Source organism: Azolla caroliniana, unplaced genomic scaffold, assembly GCF_043228905.1.
Source record: "Azolla caroliniana isolate FFs.n. ecotype wild unplaced genomic scaffold, voAzoCaro1.0.p SCAF_10, whole genome shotgun sequence".
In the NCBI taxonomy this organism is placed as follows: domain Eukaryota; kingdom Viridiplantae; phylum Streptophyta; class Polypodiopsida; order Salviniales; family Salviniaceae; genus Azolla; species Azolla caroliniana.
In genome coordinates this window covers 7,960,003-7,984,146 of record NW_028230445.1, presented here as the reverse complement: position 1 = coordinate 7,984,146, position 24,144 = coordinate 7,960,003, and the positions used below count along the sequence as shown (strand labels likewise).

General features: G+C 43.3%; 2 protein-coding genes across 2 annotated transcripts; one reads left to right on the top strand and one right to left on the bottom strand.

Moving 5' to 3' along the window:
• Window positions 1-15,569: 15,569 nt before the first annotated feature.
• LOC147858919 (large ribosomal subunit protein uL4-like) lies at window positions 15,570-17,391 on the top strand. Its single transcript, XM_087325607.1, has 2 exons — window positions 15,570-16,718; window positions 17,060-17,391. Exons 1-2 carry the CDS (start codon window positions 15,630-15,632, stop codon window positions 17,180-17,182), a joined length of 1,212 nt encoding a protein of 403 aa, XP_087181733.1. The 5' UTR covers window positions 15,570-15,629; the 3' UTR covers window positions 17,183-17,391.
• Window positions 17,392-19,267: 1,876 nt separating this feature from the next.
• Window positions 19,268-21,189, bottom strand: NCS1 (permease, cytosine/purines, uracil, thiamine, allantoin family protein). Its single transcript, XM_087326140.1, is given in 3 exon segments — window positions 19,268-19,341; window positions 19,343-20,031; window positions 20,134-21,189. Coding segments are annotated over 3 exon segments (1,743 nt in total). The 5' UTR covers window positions 21,122-21,189; the 3' UTR covers window positions 19,268-19,275.
• Window positions 21,190-24,144: the final 2,955 nt, after the last annotated feature.

Genomic DNA, 24,144 nt, shown 5'->3' with positions numbered 1-24,144 from the left:
TCGTTTCTACCTGACACACATCAGTGTGCACCAACTCCAATGGTGCGCTACGTCTCGTCGGTGGCCTTGAGTGGAAGGAGGTTCGGTTCTGCTTACCGGCCAGGCAATCGGTGCACTTCTCCAGGTGCACATGCTTCACTGGAATAAGGTTGTCTTCTGCAAGCCTCTTCATCCCCTTCTCACTCATGTGACACAGTCTTTTGTGCCACAGCTCACCGGCAGTGTCGGCTGCCACATTCAGCTCTTCAGGACATAACCGGGCATTCATCAGGTACAGTGTGTTGTCTTTCCGGGCCCGAGCCACTATCAGGCTCCCCTTGCTGAACTTCATTACGTCGTTCCGGATGCTACCTGTGTAGCCTTCATCGTCTAGCCTCCCGGCCGAAATCAGGTTCAATCGAACCTCCGGAACGTGTCGGACATCCTTCAGCAGCATTTTGCATCCGGTCGGGGTTGTCAACCACACGTCTCCTATGCCGGCAATCCGGCACGTACCTTCATTTCCCATCCGAACACAGCCATGCTCACCGGTTGTGTAGGATGAGAAGTATCTTCTCTCCGGGGTCAGGTGGAACGATGCTCCGGAATCGACCACCCAGGTCGTCTCATCGCCGGCAATGTTTAGTTCACCTTCTTCGGTGATGAGCATGATTTCTTCCTCACTTGCCGCGAGTGCCGTTGTTCCTTTCCGGTCCTGCCCTCGCCGATCCGAACCTCTCCGGTCCGTGGCTCCCCGGTATGCACCGTTTCTCTCCGGTGACTTCTTCGAATCGGTGTCGTCGGCTCCGTTGTCTTTTCGGTAATGCCGACAATTCTTTCGGAAGTGCCCCGGCTTCCCACAGTGGAAGCATGTGGGCCTTCCTCTTGACTGCGACCGGGTCCCCGACTTCTCCCGTCTTTGCGGACTCCGGTTCCATTGTCTTCCCCGATCCGATTCGGTAAGCAGCGCCTTCGAGTCGAAGGCCGGTTCTTTATCTCTCCGACGCGCTTCTTCGTTCAAAATACTTGTCTTTACCGTTTGTAAGGACAAGTTATCTTCGGTGCAGGAGGTGCTGAGAGTCACCACCAAGTTCTCCCAGCTTTCCGGCAATGTACACATCAGGATGATGGCTTGCATTGCATCCTCCAACGGGAACTTGATCGCCGCAAGCTGATTCACGAATCCCATGAACGTGCTTACGTGTTCCACCATACTCTCGTCGTCCCGGTACTTGAGATTCACTATCTTCCTCATCAGGGAGGTCCGGTTCAACGCATTCTTCCTCTCATAGAGGCCCGACAGCTTCCGCCACATCTCATATGCGTTGGTGTCGTTCGCCACATGTTGTAGAACGCTCACGTCGACGTATTGCCGAATGGTTGCAACGGCTTTCCGGTTCAGAAGCCTCCATTCCGACTCAAGTACCCCCTTCGGTATTTCCGACCTGTCAATCGGTTCGTACAGGTCCCGAACAATCAGAAGATCCTCCATCTTGATCTTCCAGTCGGCGTAATTCTGCGCATTCAGCACCATCATCCCCGGCTGCCCGCTGCCGCCGCCTTCCATTTTCTGCAGCAGCTCGCTCTGATACCAGTTTGTTGGGAATCGACGCTTCGATTCACCTTCACCACTCGGCCACAACCAAGTAATCGCGAATCAATGCAGCAGAAAATAGGAACCACAGAGAGAAACACACGAATACACAGGGATTAACGTGGAAAACCCTAGATGGGAAAAAAACCACGGGAGTACAAGACTCCAAACCAACACTATACAAAGAGAAGTATACAATGGCGAGCTGCAAGGCGACGACCTTGAGCTCGCTGTCCTCGCCACAGGCGGCGGAAATACACAGAGGCGTCGTCCTCTTCCTCTCTCACGCTCTATCTCTCTCTCTCTCTCACGGCTGCTCCCTCTTCACTCCTCTTGAGTGGAAAAACAGAAAAATGATCAGCAACACTAAAACAGTTTGCCCTAAGTCATATTTATACATATATGACTTTGGGGCTATTTACAACTATAGCCTCAGGGGCCCATAGCAAACATATTCACGGATATGTCCCTGCATCCGGATCGCTCTCCGGGTACATTCGTCATCCGGCTCCGAAGCCGGGGTCTTCATCATCCGGTTCCGAAACCGAAACCGGGCTCGTCGGCATTCATCTCCGACATCCGACCATCCCATCCGAAGGGACCGTAATCCCAACATATACTTGTAAATAGCAGAAAGTTGTTTTAGTATATAAACAACTAGGGCAAAAACTTTAAAAGTAGAGTTGATCATTGTTGTATAGTTAGAGAAGGTAGTTGCCTCTGTAACTAGTAGGTGAGAGAGTGTGTGTGTAAGACTGTGAGTAACTCTACAGCCGTCATTTTGACTAAGATGAGCTCGAGGTTGTTGCCTCTAAGTCTTCTTGTATTCCTCCCTCATTCTTGGTGATTCTGTTTCTTTGGGTTTGTGGACCCTCGTGGTTTTTCCCATTAGGGTTTTCCACGTAAAAGATCTTGTGTCTCAGTACTTGTGTTTTCTGCCTTCCCATTTTTTGTCTATGCACTACCTTTCGAGATCTTTGCACCCGAACATTCGGAGTGAAATCGGTTGTGGCCGGTCATTATCCTAAGAGTTCGGTACAAGTATATATGGCGCATCATTATGCGTACATGGCGAAGGTGGCCGTCGTGCGTGAGTCGGAGAGCTACGCAGAAGCGACTAAGGACCCGAATTGGCAGAAGGCCATGGAGGAGGAGATGCACGCGCTCATGGAAAATGAGACGTGGGACTTGGTTGATGTACCGAAAGGAGTGAAGTCGATCGGCTGTCGGTGGGTGTCATGATATGGCATGGTATAGCTCCAAAAGGATTCGAACCCATGATCTTGTGTTACATGAGTTGAACCCTTATCATTAAACCATGCATTGTAATACAAAAGATATTTCATTTATTATTTCACCATAGGAAATTCATGTATATTCCAGATTACTCTAGAACATTCTAGAAACTTCAGGAATACTCCTGAGAGTACTATAAATAGAGCCACATGGCATTATTTAGAACCAATTCGCTTCAACGCCAGTCTTAAGCCATCATTCTCTCTCTACTCTCTCTACTCTCTCTCTCTCTTCCCCTCTTGTGATTCTCACACACTCTTTCCCTTCATAGTACTAATCCTCATTCTTCTCCTCTATCTTTAATACTAATTCTCCTTGCCTCTAGTACTATCTCTCATAGTTTGAACCGAATTTCCTATCTTCTTATCCCTTCTTCCCTTCATATAATTCTCTTATCCTTCCTTCCTCCAATACTAAATGCCAACTATTAGCGCTCAAGAATATCAATCCGTTTTCTCAGAGCTCCAGTGCTTAAAAGAAACGTTTGTAGCACTAGAACAAGAAAATCATCGTTTGTTGGGGGATCTTCAACAAATAGCTCTATAAAAACAACAACAACATGGGGAGCTGACGTTATCGTGCAACAACTTGAAGCAACTATTGTGTCATTACAACAACATGGACCAAGCACTCAAGGGACTCCCAAGGAACCCAAGATCGTTCTTCCTATGAAATTCGAGGGAACGCGATCACAGTTTAGAGGATTTCTTAATCAAGTACATTTGGTGATTCAAATGCATCCTTCTCGATATCCCACCGATGCATCACAAGTGGGACTAGTAGGCACGCTACTTAGTGGCACATCTTTGGCATGATTCGCCCCTTTGTTAGAAAAAGACTCTCCTTTGTTAAATAATTTTGAGGAGTTTATTAGTGAGTTTAAAGAATGTTTTGGAGATACCGATAGCATTAGGACGGCAATCAACAAAATCCGAAGAATGTGTCAAGGTGATCAGTCGGCCTCAGCTTATGTCGCGGATTTTCGTCCTCTCGCCACTAATATTCCCTACGATGACCAAGCATTGATGGCACAATTTCGCTATGGCCTACGTAATGATGTCAAGGATTTACTCTTGACCTTCCCCAAAGAACCAAAGTCGCTTACAGAAGCAACTAGTCGAGCAGTACGATGCGATAACCGCCTTTTCGAATGACGTTCGAAATGTCAGTTCCAGATGGCAAGAACAAGGTTAAAGCCCACCTATGCCTCAATTGTAGCAAAACCTTTTCCAAGAGAGTCATATAAGGCTTCTCTAGCAAATACTCCAACCCCGATGGAAATCGACACCACACTTCGTCGCGGACCATTATCGAAAGAGGAAAAGCAACGACGTCGAGCAAATCGACTCTGTCTTTATTGTGGTGGACCGAGGCATATTGCAGTCAATTGTCTTCATAGGCTAAGAAGATAGGTAAATCAAATATCCGCTAGTACTAACAGTATTAAACCTTAGTCTATTTCATTAGGAGTGTCAAATAATCCTAATAGCCCAAGCCTATTAAACAAATTTGAAGTCTTTCGTCAATTAGAAGAAGAGTTAAACGACTAAGTCCAGCCAAAATAGGAGTCGTTTGGTTCAATAGTCCTAGATCTGTGCAACCCATTAGTGGTTCCATTCCCTCTAAACAAGTTAGCAATGTCTTCCTAATAGCAATGGGCCCGGTTTCGGCTCGAACCGAACCGAACCGAAAAACCGTGGCTTAACGGTTTATAAGTTCAAAGATAAATAAACGGTTTGGTTTGGTTTCAAATGTTACTAATCGGTTTCGGTTCGATTCGGTTTTGAATTGACCGGTTTTGCGGTTTCTGTGTATGTGGTTCGGTTTAAAGGTTTATAGGTTAAAAAATACTCATAAATATTTTCTATAGGCTCTTAACTTTTAACTTTTAATTTTAAACTCTTGTTTTAACTTATTAAATTTTATATGCATTATACGTAGAGTCTCTTTTTCATTTATGATGATCAATTATGATAAGTATGATGACAAATTTTATGATAAGTATGATGACAAATTTTATGATGAGTATGATGATTTTCTCACACAAATTTATAATAAGTATAATGATTAATATCAATAAAAAATGGTTTTGTTTGGTTTGGTTTGGATTTATGATAAACTGGTTTGGTTTGGTTTTAAATTTTTCTTAAACGGTTTGGTTTGACGGTTCGGCTCTAAACAGTTCGGTTTAAATGGCTTCATAAATTTTAAAACAGTTTGGTTCGGTTTTTATTATTAATAAATGGTTTGGTTTGGTTTCAAGGCCAAGAAACCGAAACCGAACCGGGCCCATTGCTACTTCCTAGCTCAAGTAACAATTAGTACTAAAAGTAATTCTCTAGTACATGTCTTAGCACTCCTAGATTTCGGAGCCAATTCTTGCTTCATGGATAAGAATTTTGCCTAAGCTCATCAGATATCCCTAAGAAAACTCCCTTGCCCAGCTTTTGTAGTAGTCGTTGATGGTCGCCCCATTACTTCTGGAAATATCATAGAAGATTCAGAGCCGATTAATGTTGTCCTAAATAATTTGGCATGTTTAGTATCATTTAATATAATTAGTAGTCCAGAGCATCCAATTGTTTTGGGGTTACCATAGTTCAAATTACACAATCCGGACGTAGATTGGAGAACAAGAGAAATCAAGTATCAACAACCTCAAGGATCTACTCATAAGATTTCAACAATTTCGCTACATCAATTGCATGAGGGAAGATGCAAGGAAGCAATTTTTATATTCGCAGTATCAGTGAAACCTTCCAACACCGCTAAGGAGTCAACAATTCAACTTCCAAAGAAGTATCATCATTACACTGACATTTTTTATAAGGTAAAAGCTAGTACTCTTCCTCATCATCGACCATATGATTGTTCCATTGACTTACAACCCTGAAAAGAGCCATCGTGGGGACCGATCTACAACTTGTCACAAATTGAACTTGAAGTTCTTCGAGCCTACATAGAGGAAATTTTGGCAAACGGGTTCATCCGACATTCGAAATCTCCAACTGGCGCACCTATTTTCTTTGTCAAGAAAAAAGATGGATCACTTCGTCTAGTTGTGGATTACCGTGCCTTGAATAAGGTCACCATCAAGAATAGGTATGCACTTCCCCTAATCTCAAGTCTTTTAGAAAGAATTAATGGCGCAAAGGTTTTTAATAAAATCGACTTACGAGGAGCATATAACCTTGTACAGATTCGATCGGGAGACGAATGGAGGACAACTTTCCACACCCGATATGGGCACTTCGAGTATATGGTTATGCCATTCGGCCTCACCAATGCGCCAACAATTTTCCAGCACATGGCAAATGATATATTCCGAGATCTTTTGGACATCTGTTTGATCATATACTTGGATGATCTACTAGTTTATTCAAAGACACAAGAGGAGCATGATTCTCATGTACTATTAGTACTAAGGCGACTACGAGAACATGGTCTTTATGCAAAGCCTGAAAAGTGTAGCTTTGACTGTAACCATGTGGAATTTCTAGGCTATGTCATTTCATCGGAAGGCATCTCTATGGATCCAACTAACGTCCAAACTGTGTTGGAGTGGCAGACTCCACGTTCATTGTCAAATGTGTGATGCTTTCTAGGATTCTCAAACTTCTATCGCAAGTTTATACATGACTATTCACAGCTTATTTTGCCGCTCACACATTTAGCATACAATACGCGTAGAATACAAAACGTATGCTTAGGATTCTAAGTTTAGTACTTAGAATACATATTTTAGAGGTAAAATACGTTGACTTTTAGAGTGTGTCGAGGCTCGAGTTCGATCATTACAGATCGACTGCTTTGTATAATATTTAGCATACAATACGCGTAGAATACGAACGTATGCTAAGGATTCTAAGTTTAGTGCTTAGAATACATATTTTAGAGGTAAAATACGTTGAATTTTAGAGTGTGTCGAGGCTCGAGTTTAATCACTACAAGTCGACTGCTTTGTATAATATTTAGCATACAATACGCGTAGAATACGAACGTATGCTAAGGATTCTAAATTTAGTACTTAGAATACATACTTTAGAGGTAAAATATGTTGAATTTTAGAGTGTGTTGAGGCTCGAGTTCGATCACTACAGATCGACTGCTGCATTGTAACTAGGTCTAGTGCTTTGTGACTCTCTTTGTTGCTTCTATGTAATGGTCTTCTACTAAGATAAACGAAGGTTTGCACAAGGTTGTGTTCTTGTATACACTCTTCTTTAATGTTGTGGTCGGCCCCATATTCACAATAAATTGGTATCAGAGCCGAGGTTTATAACCTCCCCAAGTTGTGGAATATGGATGAATCCCTCAGTGGGATGTTCAAGTTGTCCAGCCCAAATTATTCAATTTGGAAGTTGAAAATGAGAGACATGTTAGTGTGTAAAGACTTGTGGTTACTAGTACAATATGGCAAGGACAAACCTGACAAAATAGATGATTTGATTTGGGAAGCCATGCATCTCTAAGGCAACTGCATATATACAGTGTTTAATAGACATGAGTCCATACAAAAACTTCAATAATGAGAGAGAAGCATATGTCTTGTGGAAGAAGATATGGACTATGTTTGAGATGAAGAATGCCCTAAATAGAGTCTCTGTCTTTAGGAAGATAGTGAGACTGAGATATCAGGATGGCTCAAGCATGGTTGAGCACCTGAATGCTTTTCAAGGGCTCATCAATCAAACCACTTCCTTAGAAGTGCCTCTAGTTGATGTGGTATTAACCTTGTTGTTGCTAGGCTTTCTCCCAGACAACTGGGAATTGCTTGTGGTGACTTTGGGTAACTCAATACCACAAGGGAAACACCTGACACTAGACATGTTGAAGTCTAGTTTGCTCAATCGAGAAGCTCGATGGAAGGATAAAGAGTCCAACTCAAATATAGGGCCCTATTCATAGAAGGTGACTCTAATAGAGGAAGGGGCAGACAGAGAGGTCCTCAAAACAGGGACAAGTCCAAATCCAAGTTGAAGTCTAGAGGAAGGCTCATGTGACAAAAGTACTGATATGTACTTCAATGCTCAGAAGAACGGCTAACATAGACTCCCATATGCCTACATACTAGGCTAGATTTCGTAGGCCTCTAATGGCCTATCGGTTAATACTGATACAGATTACAATCCGGCTCTCTGATTCAGCTCCTGGTTCCAAATACCGATCCAAACACCGATTCAGTTCTTTGATCCGAACTCCGATCCGGCTTTGGCTTATTCAGTTGATCCAGATCCGGTTGAGGTTGTCCACTCAACACTCATGAACCGGCTGACAACTCCGATGCATATCCGATGTCTGGCCAAGTGCACAACATTGCGTACATTAGACTCTCGACCGTTGAGGCATAAGGTACCTTCATCATCTCAACTTTCTCCATCTTTGTCTTCAACCTTTGTTTCCCAGACAGCTTACAGTTTGCCGAAAGTGTCAACCTGACCGGCCTCTCATCCGCCTTGTTGAACCTTTGGAGCACCTTCGTCACGTACTTCTCCTGTGACAGCCACAATGGCTTCTTCATCCGGTCCTAGACTATGTGCATCCCTGAGATCTGTCTCACTGAACCCATATATTTCATTGAGAAGGACCTGCTCAAGGCCTTCTTCAGTATCTTGATTTTGATACGGTCTCGTCCGACGATCAACATGTCGTCCATGCATAGTAGAAGTATTAGAAAATCTCCTTCGTCAAATTTTTCACGAACATGCAATGGCCGGCCTACATCTTGTGGTATCCTTGGTTGGTCATGAAGGAGTCTAACTTCCAGTACCATTGTCGGGGAGGTTGCTTCAATCCGTATAAGCTCTTCTATAAGCACACTAGGTTCTCCTTCCCTTTCTTGATGAATCCTTCCGTCTACTACATGTAGATCTCCTCCTCAAGGTCCCCGTGCAAGAATGCAAACTTGACATCTAATTGTTCAACCTCGAGGTCCATGCTTGCTGTTATTCTCAAAACAGTCTGGATGGATGTCATCTTCACTATCAGGGCAAAGATCTCGTTGAAATCCACTCTTTTCTTCTACTGGAATCCCTTCATCACAATGCGGACTCTCGGTTTCAACTTGTACACCCACTTGTTCCAGAGTACCTTCTTTCCTTTCGGTAGCTCCGTCAATTCATATGTGTGGTTCTCATGCAGGGAGTCCATCTCATCCTGCATGACACTTAACCTCTTACAACAGTGAGTGTCTTTCTTTGCTTCTTCGAAGCTCTCCGGTTCCTCCTTGTCGGTCAGCAAGACATGCTCTTCGTCCGGAAATCTCTTGGGGGGGTCTTCTCTCTCTAAGAGGGTATCTTCTCCCTTGGTTTTCGGTCACCGAGTCTTCAATTGGTTCTTCATCCAAATTCGATTCGGGGTCTTGTCTGGTTTCGGTGCCAGTCCTTCGATCGTTCCGGTTCCTTGACCTAATCTGACTCCCGACTGACTTCCGACTGTCGATCCGAATTTGATCGACTCTCCATGCTCTTCAGTCGGATGTCGACTTCCGACTGTTGAGGGGAATGTGTTCTTCTCTGACTCCCAATCAACAATAGTCTTCTTCTCCATGAAGACTATGTCTCGGCTCTGAGTGACCTTCTTGTCGACTAAGTCCCATAGTCAGTAGCTGAATTCATCGTCGTCATATCCAAGGAATATGCATGGTTGAGTTTTCGGGTCTAGTTTTCCCTGTTTATCCTTTGCGATATGCACATAGGCAAGACAACCGAACAACTTCAGATGTTTGTATGAAATGTCTTTGTCGGTCCACACTCTTTGTGGTACATCTCCGTCCAAGGGTGTCGAGGGCGATATGTTTATCACGTGCGTCGTTGTCATCAACACGTCAACCCAAAACATCTTGGATAGCTTGGCATGTGCAAGCATACTCTAGACTCTCTCCATTATGGTCTAGTTCATTCTCTTGGCCAGCCCGTCGTCACGACAATCCGCACTTGCATGTCGGATCCGAGCGGGACCACCAGGGTCATGGACCAGGAGGGGAGGAGTTGTCGGGGACTTGAATCCTCCGGAGCTTGTCGCATTGCCGGCCGGTTCGATCTTAGATACTCTCCGGATGCGACCGGTAACCGCACGGGAAGCGAGACAGTGTGCCCTCGTCCTTGTCGCCCCTTTCGCTTGTATGTACAAGGGGCCCAAAAGAGGCACAAGACATGGCCCGGTTAAACTGCACACACACATATACACACTCGGTTACGACCGGCAGCTCTACACCGGCGACCACACACGCACCCACTCTCGGACCCTACGCTAGCCGGAGACACATGCACGCACGCGCGATGCTCACTACGGCACCAGTTCCACACGGAGGGGAAGAGGGAGCTTGCATCCTAGGTCCGGTCGGGGAGCTCTCAGGCTCGTTCGCGCCACGAGACCCTCGTGGAGGGCATGCCTCTTCCAGAACGATCGCCTCATGTCGCCAAGCCACCTTCAGGGGAGTGCACGGGTTCGCTGAATCGAGTTGGGTCTTGCGCGCCAAGGAGGGATACCTGCTAATGAACCACCTAGTGCGCGGGCTCGTCACAAGCGACAGAAGCCAACACCCACGCACACACAGACACAGACATGCCACACCGCGGAGTGCTGAGAGCCAACGAGCAGGAACTCAAGAAAAGCACAGACTGTCTGCACGCCGCCTGCCACAACCGAACACACCACCTACGCACGCACACAGAAGACACCGAAAACCTAACAGAAAAATAGAGACAACACTCACACCAAGATGGAGAGAAGAAAGAAATAGACGTTATACATAGAAGTTTATTAACCCCAAAAATGGAACCTATGGAACCTCAAAACTATTTGGGACCCAACGGGTGGGGAACCTTGTACAAGAAGCGTGCCCTCCCTTTTATAGAACAAGGTGAGGGCCGCGTGATCATGTGGGATAAATCCCGTGATACATGGGATTCTCTGTCTCGACTTGTCTCCTACTCAGCGCCATAAAGGCACCCCTATTATTCACACATTTTTACATGCAAACACTCTCCAAGAATGAGGAGATGCAAACACTCTCCAAGAACGAGACATGGGATCTCGTTCCCCACTCACCTCACAAGAAGGCAATTGGTTGTAGATGGTTCTACAAGGTGAAGTATAATGTTGACGGCTTCGTAAACCGTTACAAAGCTCGACTTGTAGCGAAAGGATACTCTCATACACGTGGAGTCGACTATGAAGAGACATTTGCCCCCGTGGCAAAGATGACGACAATGCGGACTGTAATTGCACTCGCAACGGCGAAAGGGTGGCACCTCCACGAGATGGACGTCAAGAACGCTTTCCTCCAAGGCGAATTAGAAGAGGTGTACATGGTACAACCTCCCGGCTTCGAATCGTGCATTCATCCGAAAGTCGTGTGCCGACTCAAGAAGCCACTCTACGGCCTCAAGCAAGCACCGCGTGGTTGGCATTCGAAGATTACGCTAATTGTCATCATCCTCTACGTGGATGATCTGGTTATTGGAGGTGAGCATTTAGTCGACATCAACAAGGTGAAGTCCCTCCTCTCCAACAAATTCGAGATGACTGACATGAAGGAACTTCATTACTTCCTAGGCATCGAGGTAATTCGGACTCCGGCCAACATTGTGATCTCCCAAAGGCACTACATCCTCAACTTGTTATACAAGTTCGGGATGACTGAGTGCAAATTGGTCGCTACGCCTCTCGATCGAAACCTCAAACTAGATGTTGACTTCAGCATAGATGAGTGCGAGCCAACCCAATATCATTGACTGATCGGGAGCCTCATCTATCTCACGATCACTCGACCCGACCTTAGCTACTCAGTCAGACTCCTTAGCCAATTCATGCAAGCTCCGTGAGATATCCATTTCGATTGCGCTAAGCGAGTATTAGGATACGTGAGCGGCACAATGGATTACGACGTTCACTACGCATCGGCCACACCAATACGACTCGAAGGGTACACAGACGCGGACTAGGCAGGCTACAAAGCCGATCGACGATCGACCTCCGGATTTGTCTTCTCACTCGGTAGCGGAGCAATATCTTGGAGTAGTAAGAAGCAGCCTATCATCGCACGTTCGAGTACGGAGGCCGAATACATGGGCACAATCGTAGCTGCATGTGAAGCCGTATGGCTCAAGAGGATTTTGAAGGATCTGGGCGTCCCCATCAAGGATCCGACTTTCATTTACTACGACAACATGAGCAGTATATATCTAGCTCGGAACCCGGTGTTCCATGCACGCACAAAGCATATCGAAGTGCACTATCACTTCATTCAAGAGCGCGTACAGGCCGGAGATGTCGACCTTCAACACATCAACACGAATCTTCAGACGATCAACATCTTCACCAAAGCCTTAGGAACTGACGAGCTTCAACAATTCATGTCAAACCTCGGATTGACGATTCCTGACTTGCCAAGCTTGAGGGGGGGGAGTACAAGTGAGAACCGGATATCGTCCAAACTAGATACGAGCTAAAGTGGACATCCACCGAAAGGAACCGACCCAAGTTGAGCTTGAGGGGGCGTGTTGAGAATCAAGCTCAACATAGTGCAACGTGTGAACACACCTTTTGAGAATCCGCGATTACTCAAAGGTCAAGAGTCACACCACTACTCTCTACACATTAACTATGTGACATAGAATCATATTCTATGACACATAACTAATGAGTTACATATTCCCCATGACTATGAGTCTTCACATTCCCCAAGAGAGAGAGTGGTTGTTGTAAAGTTAATGAAGAGAGAGGAAGACTCTATATAAAGCACCCTACTCATACTTCATATTAAGTTGGTTGTGACTCCTTATTATGCTACATTTTGTAATTCTTATTCTACTTGTGAAATATACACCTTCTTCTTGAGCATTCCTTTTTCTATCTATCTTGTGTTCTTTCATCTCTCCTCTAATTCCTCTCACACATACACATAACACACATCTCTTCCGCTACACAAGAATCACCATCCTCCTGACATATCCGGGCATGCATAAGGTATAATAGTGTGTTGATCTTTCGAGCTCGGGCCACGATCAGGCTTCCTTTGCAAAACTTCATTGTGCCGTTTCAGATGCTACTCGCGTAGCCTTCTGTTGGGAATATGTCCCTCCAGTGGGAGGATCTAATTGCTTGGGCCAAGAAGTGCCGACAGTCGAAGACAAGGAGGAGCCAACTGTTCGGGCTGAGTGCCGATGGTTCAAGAGTTGATTGGGTGAGTCGACAAGAAGGAGATCCAGGTCGAAGACACAACCGATTAGTCAGGCCGCCCGGATGGTCGATGACCAGGCCGACTAGTCAAACTGACTGGATAGTCGACACTAGAGTCGACTGATGGCTACTTATTATTATCTATAATAATAGTAAAGATGTGTAGTAGGGGCTACACATGTAAATAGCCCATATGATGTATGAGTATAAATACATCTAGGGCAATCGTAGGACGAAAAAAAAGAACAATGGGATGTATAGTGTAGAATAGAGAAGCGTGTGATAGAGAGAGCGAGAGAGATAGAGAGATAGAGAGCGACACCATAGCTAGCAATGGGTGCAGTTTGGTTTCAAGGCAAAGAAACCAAAACGAACCGTTTATTTAGAACAAAAACCAAACCAAACCGTTTATGAACTCTCAGTATTTAAACCAAACCATTCAAGAAAAAGTTGAAATCAAACCATTTAAAACCAAACTGTTTAGGGAAAAGTTAAAACCAAACAGAACCATTTAATAAAAAAATTAAACCTAACCACTTAAATCAAACTAATTAAACATCTAAATAAACAAAAATACATTAAATTAAATAAGAATTTAAGTTATATTTATTAAATCAATAAAATAAACTTTAATTGAACCATTAAATTAAATAAACATTTAAGTTAAGTTAATTAAATCAATAAACTATTAAGGTAAAAAAAAGTTAACCAAAAACCTATAAACCTTTAAACCAAACCTATAAACTTGAGTTTTAGAAACGAACCGAACCGTTTATCAAAACTCCAAACGAAATGAAACCATTGATTTTTTTTGGAACCAATAAACCGTTAAACCATGGCTTAACGATTCAGTTCGGTTTGAGCCGAAACTGTGCCCATTGCTAGCCATAGCCAAGTGAGGTTTGACGCCAAGAGCCCTGTGTGGTTGATACACTCTGAGTGGAGAGTGTTGTATTGTGTGATCTCACCTTGTACTTCTCTATGTATATTGGAATCTCTTTTCCCGTGGTTTTCACCCATTTAGGGTTTCCACGTAAATCACTGTGTATTGTGCATTTGTTGTTTTCATGTATGTTGTGTATTTCTTTCTTTCTTTCTTCCACATTTGAGATCCAACTCTCAACAAACTAGTATCAAAGCATGAGGTGCAAGCATGGAAGGAGTTGATCTTTCTTTCTTCCACATTTGAGATCCAACTCTCAACAAACTAGTATCAAAGCTTGAGGTGCAAGCATGGAAGGAGGTGTGAGCGGCTTCCCAGGTATGATAGTCCTAAACTCACAGAACTAGGCAGACTGGAAGATAAAGATGGAGGACCTTCTCATAGTCAAAGACCCGTACGAGTCGATCAACAATGTAGAAATACCCACGAGGGTATTAGAGTCGGAATGGAAACTTCTTAACATAAAGGTGGTGGCCACCATTCGACAATGTGTTGATGTAAGTGTCCTTCATCATGTGGCGAACAACACAAATGCCCACGAGATGTGGCAGAAGCTATCAGGTCTATACGAGAGGAAGAATGCCCTCAATAAAATTTCACTGATGAGAAAGATCGTACGATTGAAATACTGAGACGGTGAGAGCATTGTCGAACACATCAACACATTCATGGGGTATGTAAATCAGCTTGCTGCAACCAAGTTTCCCCTTGATGATGCGTTGCAGGCCATCCTATTGATGTGCACACTGCGGGATAGCTGGGAGAACCTGGTGGTTACTCTTAGCACCTCTTGTTCGGTTCGGTTCGGTTTGAGAGGGTCCAAACCGAACCATTTACATTTTTTGAAACTTGAACCAAACCAAACCGAACCACGAAACCGTAAAACATTTTTCAAACCGTTAAACCATTAAACCGTAAAAACCGCGGTTTCGTGGTTTGGTTTCGATTTTCAACATAGGTCAAATTTTTAATTTTTTTTAAAGATGTTCCTAAAATGCAAGAAAAAGGTCTAAAAATGAAAAGATTGTTTAAAATTTTTTTAGATTAAATTAAAAAAAAAAAACCATTAAATCGTTAAACCGCGGTTTTTTACTGTTGAAACCGAACCGAACCGTTAATAAAAAACTAAACCTGAACCAAACCAAACCATTGAAACCATTAAGCTATTAAACAATGATTTCGCAGTTCGGTTCCGTTGCCGATTGTTACGCAGAAGCCAGGAATCATCGTATCGTGTCACGAGCAAATGGTAAATGGTGGGCAAGCAAGCATGGACGTGTGTGTAGTATATACATACATACATACATACATATATGATTTGTCCTAGGGTCTCTCTCTCTCGCTCACTCGTTCGCTTTCACACTAGGGCTCGGAGATGGGCGGCATCGGACGGCCCAGGACGCCGACACGTCAGCCCTAGCAGGGGAAAGGCTACAGAGAGAGAGAGGAAGAAAGAGACCTCCAAACCCTCCTTCGCCTTCCTCTTATTAGGGTTTTGCATTCCCTTGTCTTCTTCTTCTTCTCTTCTTCCTTATTCTTTCTCTCTCTCTCTCTCTGTCCGGTCTGAGCTCCTCCTCTTCTCCTCCTCCTGCAGCTTCAGCTTCAGCAGCAGCAGCAGCAGCAGCAGCAGCGATGGCGGCCAGACCGCTGGTGACAGTGCAGTCCGCTGACGGCGATGCCATGACGGAGACGACAAGCCTCCCCCAAGTCCTCAAGGCCCCGATCCGACCTGACATTGTCAGCTTCGTCCATGCCAACATGGCCAAGAACAAGAGGCAACCCTACGCGGTGAGCAAGAAGGCAGGCCACCAGACGTCTGCAGAGTCGTGGGGTACAGGTAGGGCCGTTTCTCGTATTCCTCGTGTACCAGGCGGCGGTACGCACCGCGCCGGACAGGGAGCCTTCGGCAACATGTGCCGCGGTGGCCGCATGTTCGCCCCTACCAAGATATGGCGCCGCTGGCATCGCAAGATCAACATTAACCAGAAGCGTTATGCCGTCGTCTCCGCCCTGGCCGCCTCTGCAGTGCCTTCCCTGGTCCTTGCCCGCGGCCATCTCATCCACAACGTCCCCGAAGTCCCCCTCGTCTTGGACGATTCCGTCGAGTCCGTGGAGAAAACCTCCGCCGCCGTCAAAGTCCTCCGCAAGATCGGTGCCTACGACGACGTGGAGAAGGTCAAGTCCAGCGTCAACATCCGCGCAGGTAAAGGTAAGATGAGGAATCGAAGGTATGTCTCCCGCCGTGGCCCCCTCATTGTCTATGGCACCGAGGGTGCCAAGCTTGTCAAAGCTTTCAGGAACATCCCTGGCGTCGATGTCGCGTCCGTCGATCGTCTCAATCTCCTCCAACTCGCCCCCGGAGGTCATCTCGGCCGATTCATTGTCTGGACTAAATCTGCCTTTGAGAAGCTTGATTCCATCTTTGGCACTGAGGACTGCAAGTCTGAAGTGAAGAAGAACTATACCTTGCCCCGATCTCTTCTGGCTAATTCCGATCTCTCCAGAATCATCAATTCTGATGAGATCCAGTCTGTTGTGCGTCCTACCAAGAAAGACGTGAAGAGACGCGTGCTGAAGAAGAATCCCATCAAGAACCTTGGTGCTCTCATTAAGCTCAATCCATACGCCAAGACTGCAAGGAGGATGGAGCTTCTTGCACAGGCTCAGCGCGTCAAGGCAAAGAAGGAGAAGCTTGATTTGAAGAGGAAATCGACTGCAGAGGTAAATTCTGTTTCTATCTTTGATGGGATAGGGTTTGACTAGGTTCTATCACTATCATAGATGTATACTGTATTATAGTACGATGTCTTGATTTGTAGTTTGGTAGAAGTTATGCATGTAGATAATGTCGGAATGGTCTGATTTCAATTTCTGAATGCAATGCCTGGTCATTTGTGCTGAATTCGTGCACTATTGGATGTGGCAAGGTGATATTTAATTGTAGAATCTTAATGTATATCCTACAATTGTGCAGCTTTGTGGAATTTTGTTGCAATTGTTCCTAGTTGATTTGATGAATTCTGGTCCTTCGGTCGTAATGTGTTATTCTGTGTTATTTTTAGGTTGAAGGTGCTGACAAAGACGCAATCAAGAAGGCTGGGGAGGCATGGTACAAGACCATGATTTCAGACAGCGACTACACCGAGTTTGAAGTTTTTACTAAGTGGCTTGGAGTTTCACAGTAGGATTATCACCTGGTTTATTGTAGTTGAATATTGAAGCGTTTTTTTGTCAAGAGTTTAATGAAGAACAATCATTTTTGCACATGTACTTTTTCTAATGCCATCCTGTTTAAACAGATCATCTGAGTTTCATTTGGTGATCCTGTTTTATGTTTTGGTTTCAGAGAAGCAGTCGTATACATTTTGTCTACTTTTTTAACTCAAATTATTTTCTTGTTGTTCCCACATTTATAATCTATAGTTAATAATGTGAGGTTAATTAGGATGATTTACCATGATTTATTGTTACTTTCTTGTATTGTCCAGTGTCATGATTTATATGTACTAAATGTGCAAGTTTGTCTTGCATCTTTATGTTTGATCACTGCCTGTCTCAATTTTGTATCCTCAGAAGGTTTACCGAAACTCTGTTGCATATTGTAAACGCACCTCACTTGATTGTTTCTCCTTGTGTCCCTAATGTAATTTCACCTTTACTCAATTACGAAAGTGGTTCGGCATGTTTTACAATTTTCTTTAACTGCATTGTCCATCCCATTGATTGTTATGAAGAAAAAGCTCTGCAGGTAAGAGGACTACACGTCTATTCTGTTCATATTTGATTTTGGTATTGAATTATAGTGTCTTGCCCAAACATTTTGATCATGCTCTTTCTCTCATAACATCATGTCAGCCATTGTTTTCATTGATCTCACATGTTTTATCCTGAGATAGGCTGAGAATGATACTGAAAAATAATTTCCATTTCTGTCATTAACAATGATTTCTTCATCATGAAATCTCTATCATTCTCTGCTAGTATTGCTTTCCTTCCATATGGAAGTGAATACCTGTGTTGAACACTTAATTTTATCTGTTTATGATGGTATTCGTGTCCAAAGGTGTCAACTTTGTTTTGTAGACAATTTTGTACTGGTTCACCCAAGTCTGGACTAGTGTGAGCATCTGGTTTGTTTTGGGTGATGCTCTGTACACATACATACTTGGTAATCTGTTTGAGGTTATTTTATCGCTCTGTGATTTGATCACTTACTGTTTGTTTGTTTCTTATTCTTGTGAAATTAAGGGTGGAGGTTATTCAATTGCAACTTGCAAGTTTTTAAATTGAAGTTTGTAGTGCAATAGTTCTGTTTGAGTTCACATTGCCATCACTTGTGATGTTTCTGGTTTTTAACATGAAGTTCCAGTTCTCTTCTAAATTTTAATCTACTATAAGATTAGATGAATAATATCAAATCGTTGCATAAAAATGGTTCAGAGTATGTACATTTTGCTGGTCTTTGCTTTGACCATCGCCTTTGTAGATAGCACTTTCTGATAGTACATTGTGTAGCCTTCTGGCCCGTTTCTTCTTAGTACTAGTGAACGAAATCTTTGGGGGTTCAGAATGTGGTTGAATATGATCAACCACTCCCTTAACGTTAATGCATGCCAAAAGTTGTCTAGTTAGTCACATGCATGCCTCTGTGTACTTTGATGAAGAGAAAAGTCAGAAGTCGTTGAAGTCAAGATCATTGTGCGCATCATCATATTGTGGTTAGATCCTGTTCATCCAATGCCCCCGTTAATGACCATAATGTGCTAAAATGTGAACAGGAATGAAGAATTATACAATTATCATAATGTGCTAAATTTTGAACAGGAAGAATTTTATCATAATGTGCTAAAACGCTTCTAATGATATTGAAAAATATTAATAGCTTGTTAAGAATCGTCTAAGAAGATTATTGATCACGACTGTAAACTCCCCAAAGAGAACCCTGTATTCATTTACAGGGACTGAACTTGCTAGTGCAGTGCCCTATAGCATAACATAAATCAAACTTCATATTAATTATACAAGCATACAACCATAAAATTAGGTCAGCATTCTCAAATTTTTGAACGTTTCAAAGCTTGAAACAAAAAATATTTTTATTCACATCTTCTTGATTCAATATGGCTGATGGCATCACATTAGGTTTCCAATCAACACATTTATTATACAAGCATAAAACCATAAAATAGGTCAGCATTCTCTAACTTCTGAACATTCCGGAGCTTGAAGCAAAAAATATTTTTATTCACATCTTGTTGTTTCAATATGGATGATGGCATCACATTAGGTTTCCAATTAACACATTAATCTTACTTTTGTCTCTGCCAGTTATTCTGAAACATGAATAGAATCCGATACACAAGCCCCGCAGCCACGAAACCAAATATCCAGGCATTATCATACACTGTTATAAAAATGCTTGGGATTGTTTTCAACACACCTACATTCAAAAGAAAGCCTGGAATACATGGAACAACGGTTAATACAAATGCTGCTATGGCACTCAAATTATAGCCATTATTGTACCAATAGATTCCCGTGGGGCTTGTCGAATACAAATCCTCGAGCTCAAGATGGCGCCTCCGGATTATGTGGTAATCAACAATGATTATACCACTCAAAGGTCCAAGAAGTGCTGAATATCCCACTAACCATGTGCTGATAAAGCTCTCACTGCTCTTTATGAAATTCCAGGGTCCGAAGAGAATTCCTACTACAGATGTAACAAGTGCCCCCCTTCGGAAAGTGAAAAGTTTGGGGCTTAAATTGATAAGAGCATTGGCAGGGGCCGTGACATTGGCTGCGATGTTTGTGGTTAATGTTGCCAACGTAACACCAATCAATGAAGTGAGGATCGGCAAGACACCACCGATTTTGGCCATTAGATCGATAGGATTCGATATGATGGAGCCAAAGATGACTCCGGTGGAGCAGGTGACCGCCAAGCCGACGAATGTAAACAATCCCATGAAGATGGGGAGACCCAAGTGACCCACAATGGGATCACCTTGACATTTTGAGTACCTGGTAAAGTCTAGTCATAAAGAAGAACAAGACCAGTTTTAATTTAACATGGTGATTTCCATTTAGAATTAGTTATATTGTGGGCAAATCTGGTAAAGGGAAGTTGGTGCACCTGTGATGTTGAGGCTTAGGGTAGCCCAAAATCCAATATTGGCAGTAAGTGCTGGGAAGAAGACCTGCCAGAACTGGCCTTGTTTAGCACCACCTTGGCCAAATTGAGAGGAGGCAGCCAACATGGCTCCAAACCCACCAGCCCTAACATAAGCCCACACCAATAGGGCAAGGGACATCACCAACAAAATTGGGGCGCAATACTTCTCGAACTTGCTAATGCCCTCGATTCCGTTCCAAATAATCCCAACTTGAACCAACCAAAAGGAGAAGAAGGAAAGCCATTCAAGAAGAGGGGTGCCCATGAAGGAAATCGAGCTGAAGGCGGATCCAGTCCCGAGGAGAGACGAAAGGAGGGTATAGATCCCTTGCCCCCCGATCCATGTCTCGATCCCGAACCACCCACATGCCACAAGCCCCCTGAGGAGTGTCGGTATGTGCGCGCCATGTATGCCGAATGATGCCCTAGCCATGACAGGGAATGGGATGCCATACTTCACCCCAGCATGGCCTGTCCACACAAGGGGAAACAAGAGAAGGAAGTTACCCGCCATAACTGTCAAGATCCCTTGCCACCATGCCATTCCCAGATCCACCAGGCTTCCTGCCAAGTAGTAGGAAGGCACACCGATCACTAGCGACACCCATAGGCTCATTAAGCTTGTGGCCGACAGGGTCCTCTGCTCTAGGGTTGTAGGGATGAGATCATGGTTGCTTAAGCTTGGATGTGGGTTCACTAGTAATGGCGGGGGAGAAGCAGGTTGAAACAGAGAGCCCACAAAGGAGGATGACGACGATGATTCTCCTGCGTTTTCTTGCACCGATCTAGTAACGCTTGTATCAAGGAGTCTTCGTCTGATTGTGGGAATGGGGTTCTTCTGCTTCTTCTGGTCTCCATTTCCAAGAAGTGGGAGAAAAAGAAGGAGAGGGGTGGAATTCAAGCGTGTTATGCTGCTTCTGCAACTAATGCTGAAGCTTGTGGCAGCCATGGTTAGATTATCAAATCAACACCTGCATATTCTTACTCTTACTCTACAGTGTGAGCTTTTAAGTCTTCTCCATGGAAGCTTGTGGCTGCCATGGTTCATCATCCATCAATCAACATACGAGTCTCACTCTAGTGTGTCTGTAAGTCTTTCAGCAATGGATGGTATGTGAAGAAGATATATACACATATATGTATATATGTAATACATACATACATACATACATACATACATACATACATACATAACAGACACACATACATACCGATGTGTCTAATTGCTACCAAATAACCATTAATAGGCATGGGGAGGGAATCACGGCCACAACTGAGGGCATACATACATACATATAGATACATACCGATGTGTCTAACTGCTACCAAATCATTAACTGGCATGGCGAGGGAATCTCGGCCACAGGCAGTGAAGGATAATGGAATTCCAAAGTGGAAGATGAAAGAAAGATGCAAGTATTTGATAGACTAGGTAATTCAAACAATGTTGTAAAAGCACTATAACAATGTTGATAGACAAGTATTTGATAGATTGATAGTGTGCTTAAAAGCCAACCAACCCCTTGAGTATGTTCAAGAAATAGAGTTGACAAGCCGATACATTACTTAGGCTAGTTCTTAACTTTTAAGCCTAACAACCTAATGTTCTAAGAGGAACCTCGGTGATAGTGTAAACAGTTAATAGGTTTCACACCAAGCCATTGAATTGTATTTGTTTATGTTCTCTTATGATTACACGAGATTTAATCTCCATTGTAACCCATTACTATAATCCCCCCCCAATCACCCTTTGATGCTTTCATATTAACATACTATTTGTCCCTTCCATAGTTTCTTCATGTTGTTGATTGTTTGTGTATAATAATTTTTTCTGCAATAATTAACTACATCATTGCATGCTTGTCATATAATTAATCGACCGTAGTCATCAAACACATATGACGAAGTCTTGCAATTTGGACTTTAGGACTCCACATTGTCATGACAATATAAACACTAGTTCAGTGAAAGAGAAAGAAAGACAACTATCTATCTATCTATCCACCATCAATGTCATGATTTGAGATAGCTCAAGTTCTATCCTTCCTATGGGTTGGGCCCTATCCCATAGATTGCATTCAATCTACCATGAATGTTCAAATGTGTGCGAGTGTGTGAATCTTCAATTCTCTGATAGAGAGGTGGTTCCCAAAATGGATCTAAATGAGAGAGGGGTTGTACCTCAAGGGATTAGAACATCTTTGATTATGTTCAATTTGTTGATCCAGATGAAGCATCAATCAATGTTTAGGGATGCTTGCATATCATGAGATGTTACTCCCCACCATGGGAGAGTTGACAAATATATGCTTCATCAATATTGTCACCCAAATAATGACGAGTTGAGTTAGGTCAGGCACAACTCAATCTTTTAGCACTTGGGTGTGTTTTGAAGTATCAGGCTCAAACATGGAAAGTGAACGAATGTATGCTCCATTATTGTCGTCCAAACATTGTGTTGTGCTTCTAACTGCTTTTTAACCTCTCCCCACATGGGAATGGCCTTTTCTCTTCGGTGGTATTGAGAGAAAATGTGCATTAAAGAAAAGTAGTTTTATTGGATGACATGGTTTTCTATGTATAATGATTAAAGTAGCCTTGTTAACTCGTGACAACTCATGATTGATAAAGTGTTTGACTAACCATTTGCTTTATTATCATAATTGGAGTAGATGTTGTTTTCTCATAAATTGAAGCTACCTTTAAGGCACCCCATGTTGTAGACAATGAGCAGGGCAATAAAACCAATACGAGAGCACTTACTTTGAGATAGTTACAAGTTTGTCGATGGTGAACTTTAACACTAATGTAATCTACAAAATGTTCCAAAGAGAAAAATATTCTGTAAGTAGGACTAGCCATCCCTAAAAGGAAAAGGATGCCTAGTCAGACTGTATGTTTATGAAGAGTTCTACACACATATGCGTGCATGCACACACACATACACACATTCAAGGAAATCCAAGCTTTTCTTAACGTCAAATTGACATATGACACTTTAACACTATGTAGTGAATTCTTAGAGGGAATCAAATTTGGTAATCACGAGTAAAGCTTTTTGAAACTTTAATGATTCAAACCTTCTCTACATACACATTGATCCCAAATATTGTAATATTAATGTAAAGAATCGGATATGATTTTCGTGCAGCGGAAGAGATGTGTGTTATGTCTATATGTGTGAGAGGAAAGAGATGAGAGAAGAGAAAACACAAGATGAATAGGTGAAAGAAAAATGAAGTACTCAAGAAGAAGGTGTATATTAACAAGGAGAATAGGAAATACAAAATGTAGCATTACAAGGAGTTACAACCGACTTAGTATGAAGTAGGAGGAGGGTGCTTTATATATATTGTCACCCTCTCTCTTCATTAACTAACTATAACGACCACTCTCTCTTGGGGAATGTGAAGACTCATTAGTGATGGGGAATATGGAACTCATTAGTTATGTGTCATAGAATATGATTCTATGACATATAGTAATGTGTAGAGAGTGGTGTGACTCTTGACCTTTGAGTGCTCATAGATTCTCGAAGGGTGTGTTCACACACAATGTTAGGTTGAGCTTGATTCTGAACAAGCCCCCTCAAGCTCAACTAAGGTCGGTTCCTTTCGGTTGGTGTCCACTTCGGTTGGTGCCTGGTTTAGACGGTATCTAGTTCTCTCTTGTACTCCCCCTCAAGCTTGGCAAGTCAAGGATCATCGATCCAAGGTCTGACATGAATCACCATTGATTCTTTACATGGTATTAGAGCGGTTTGGTAGCTTGATCTCACCAATCCACTTGTGTTCAGCTCTATGCCGACGTTCAAGAAGAACCGGCTCATTGCTATCTTAGTGCGATTACATAGCTTGTATTCAAGAGAGAAGAAGAAGGAAGAAATCTACATCGAACACCATGAATACTCAAATGGGGAGCGCTCTCCCTAGCAAGAAGTTGGACCGAAACAACTCCGCATCTTGGGAGTAC

What these genes read in the sequence shown, in the direction of transcription:
- LOC147858919 (XM_087325607.1), top strand. Translation starts at nt 15,630, where the DNA reads ATGGCGGCCAGACCGCTGGTGACAGTGCAGTCCGCTGACGGCGATGCC. An exon ending in AGAGGAAATCGACTGCAGAG is followed by an intron (nt 16,719 to 17,059) that starts GTAAATTCTGTT and finishes TGTTATTTTTAG; the next exon opens with GTTGAAGGTGCTGACAAAGA.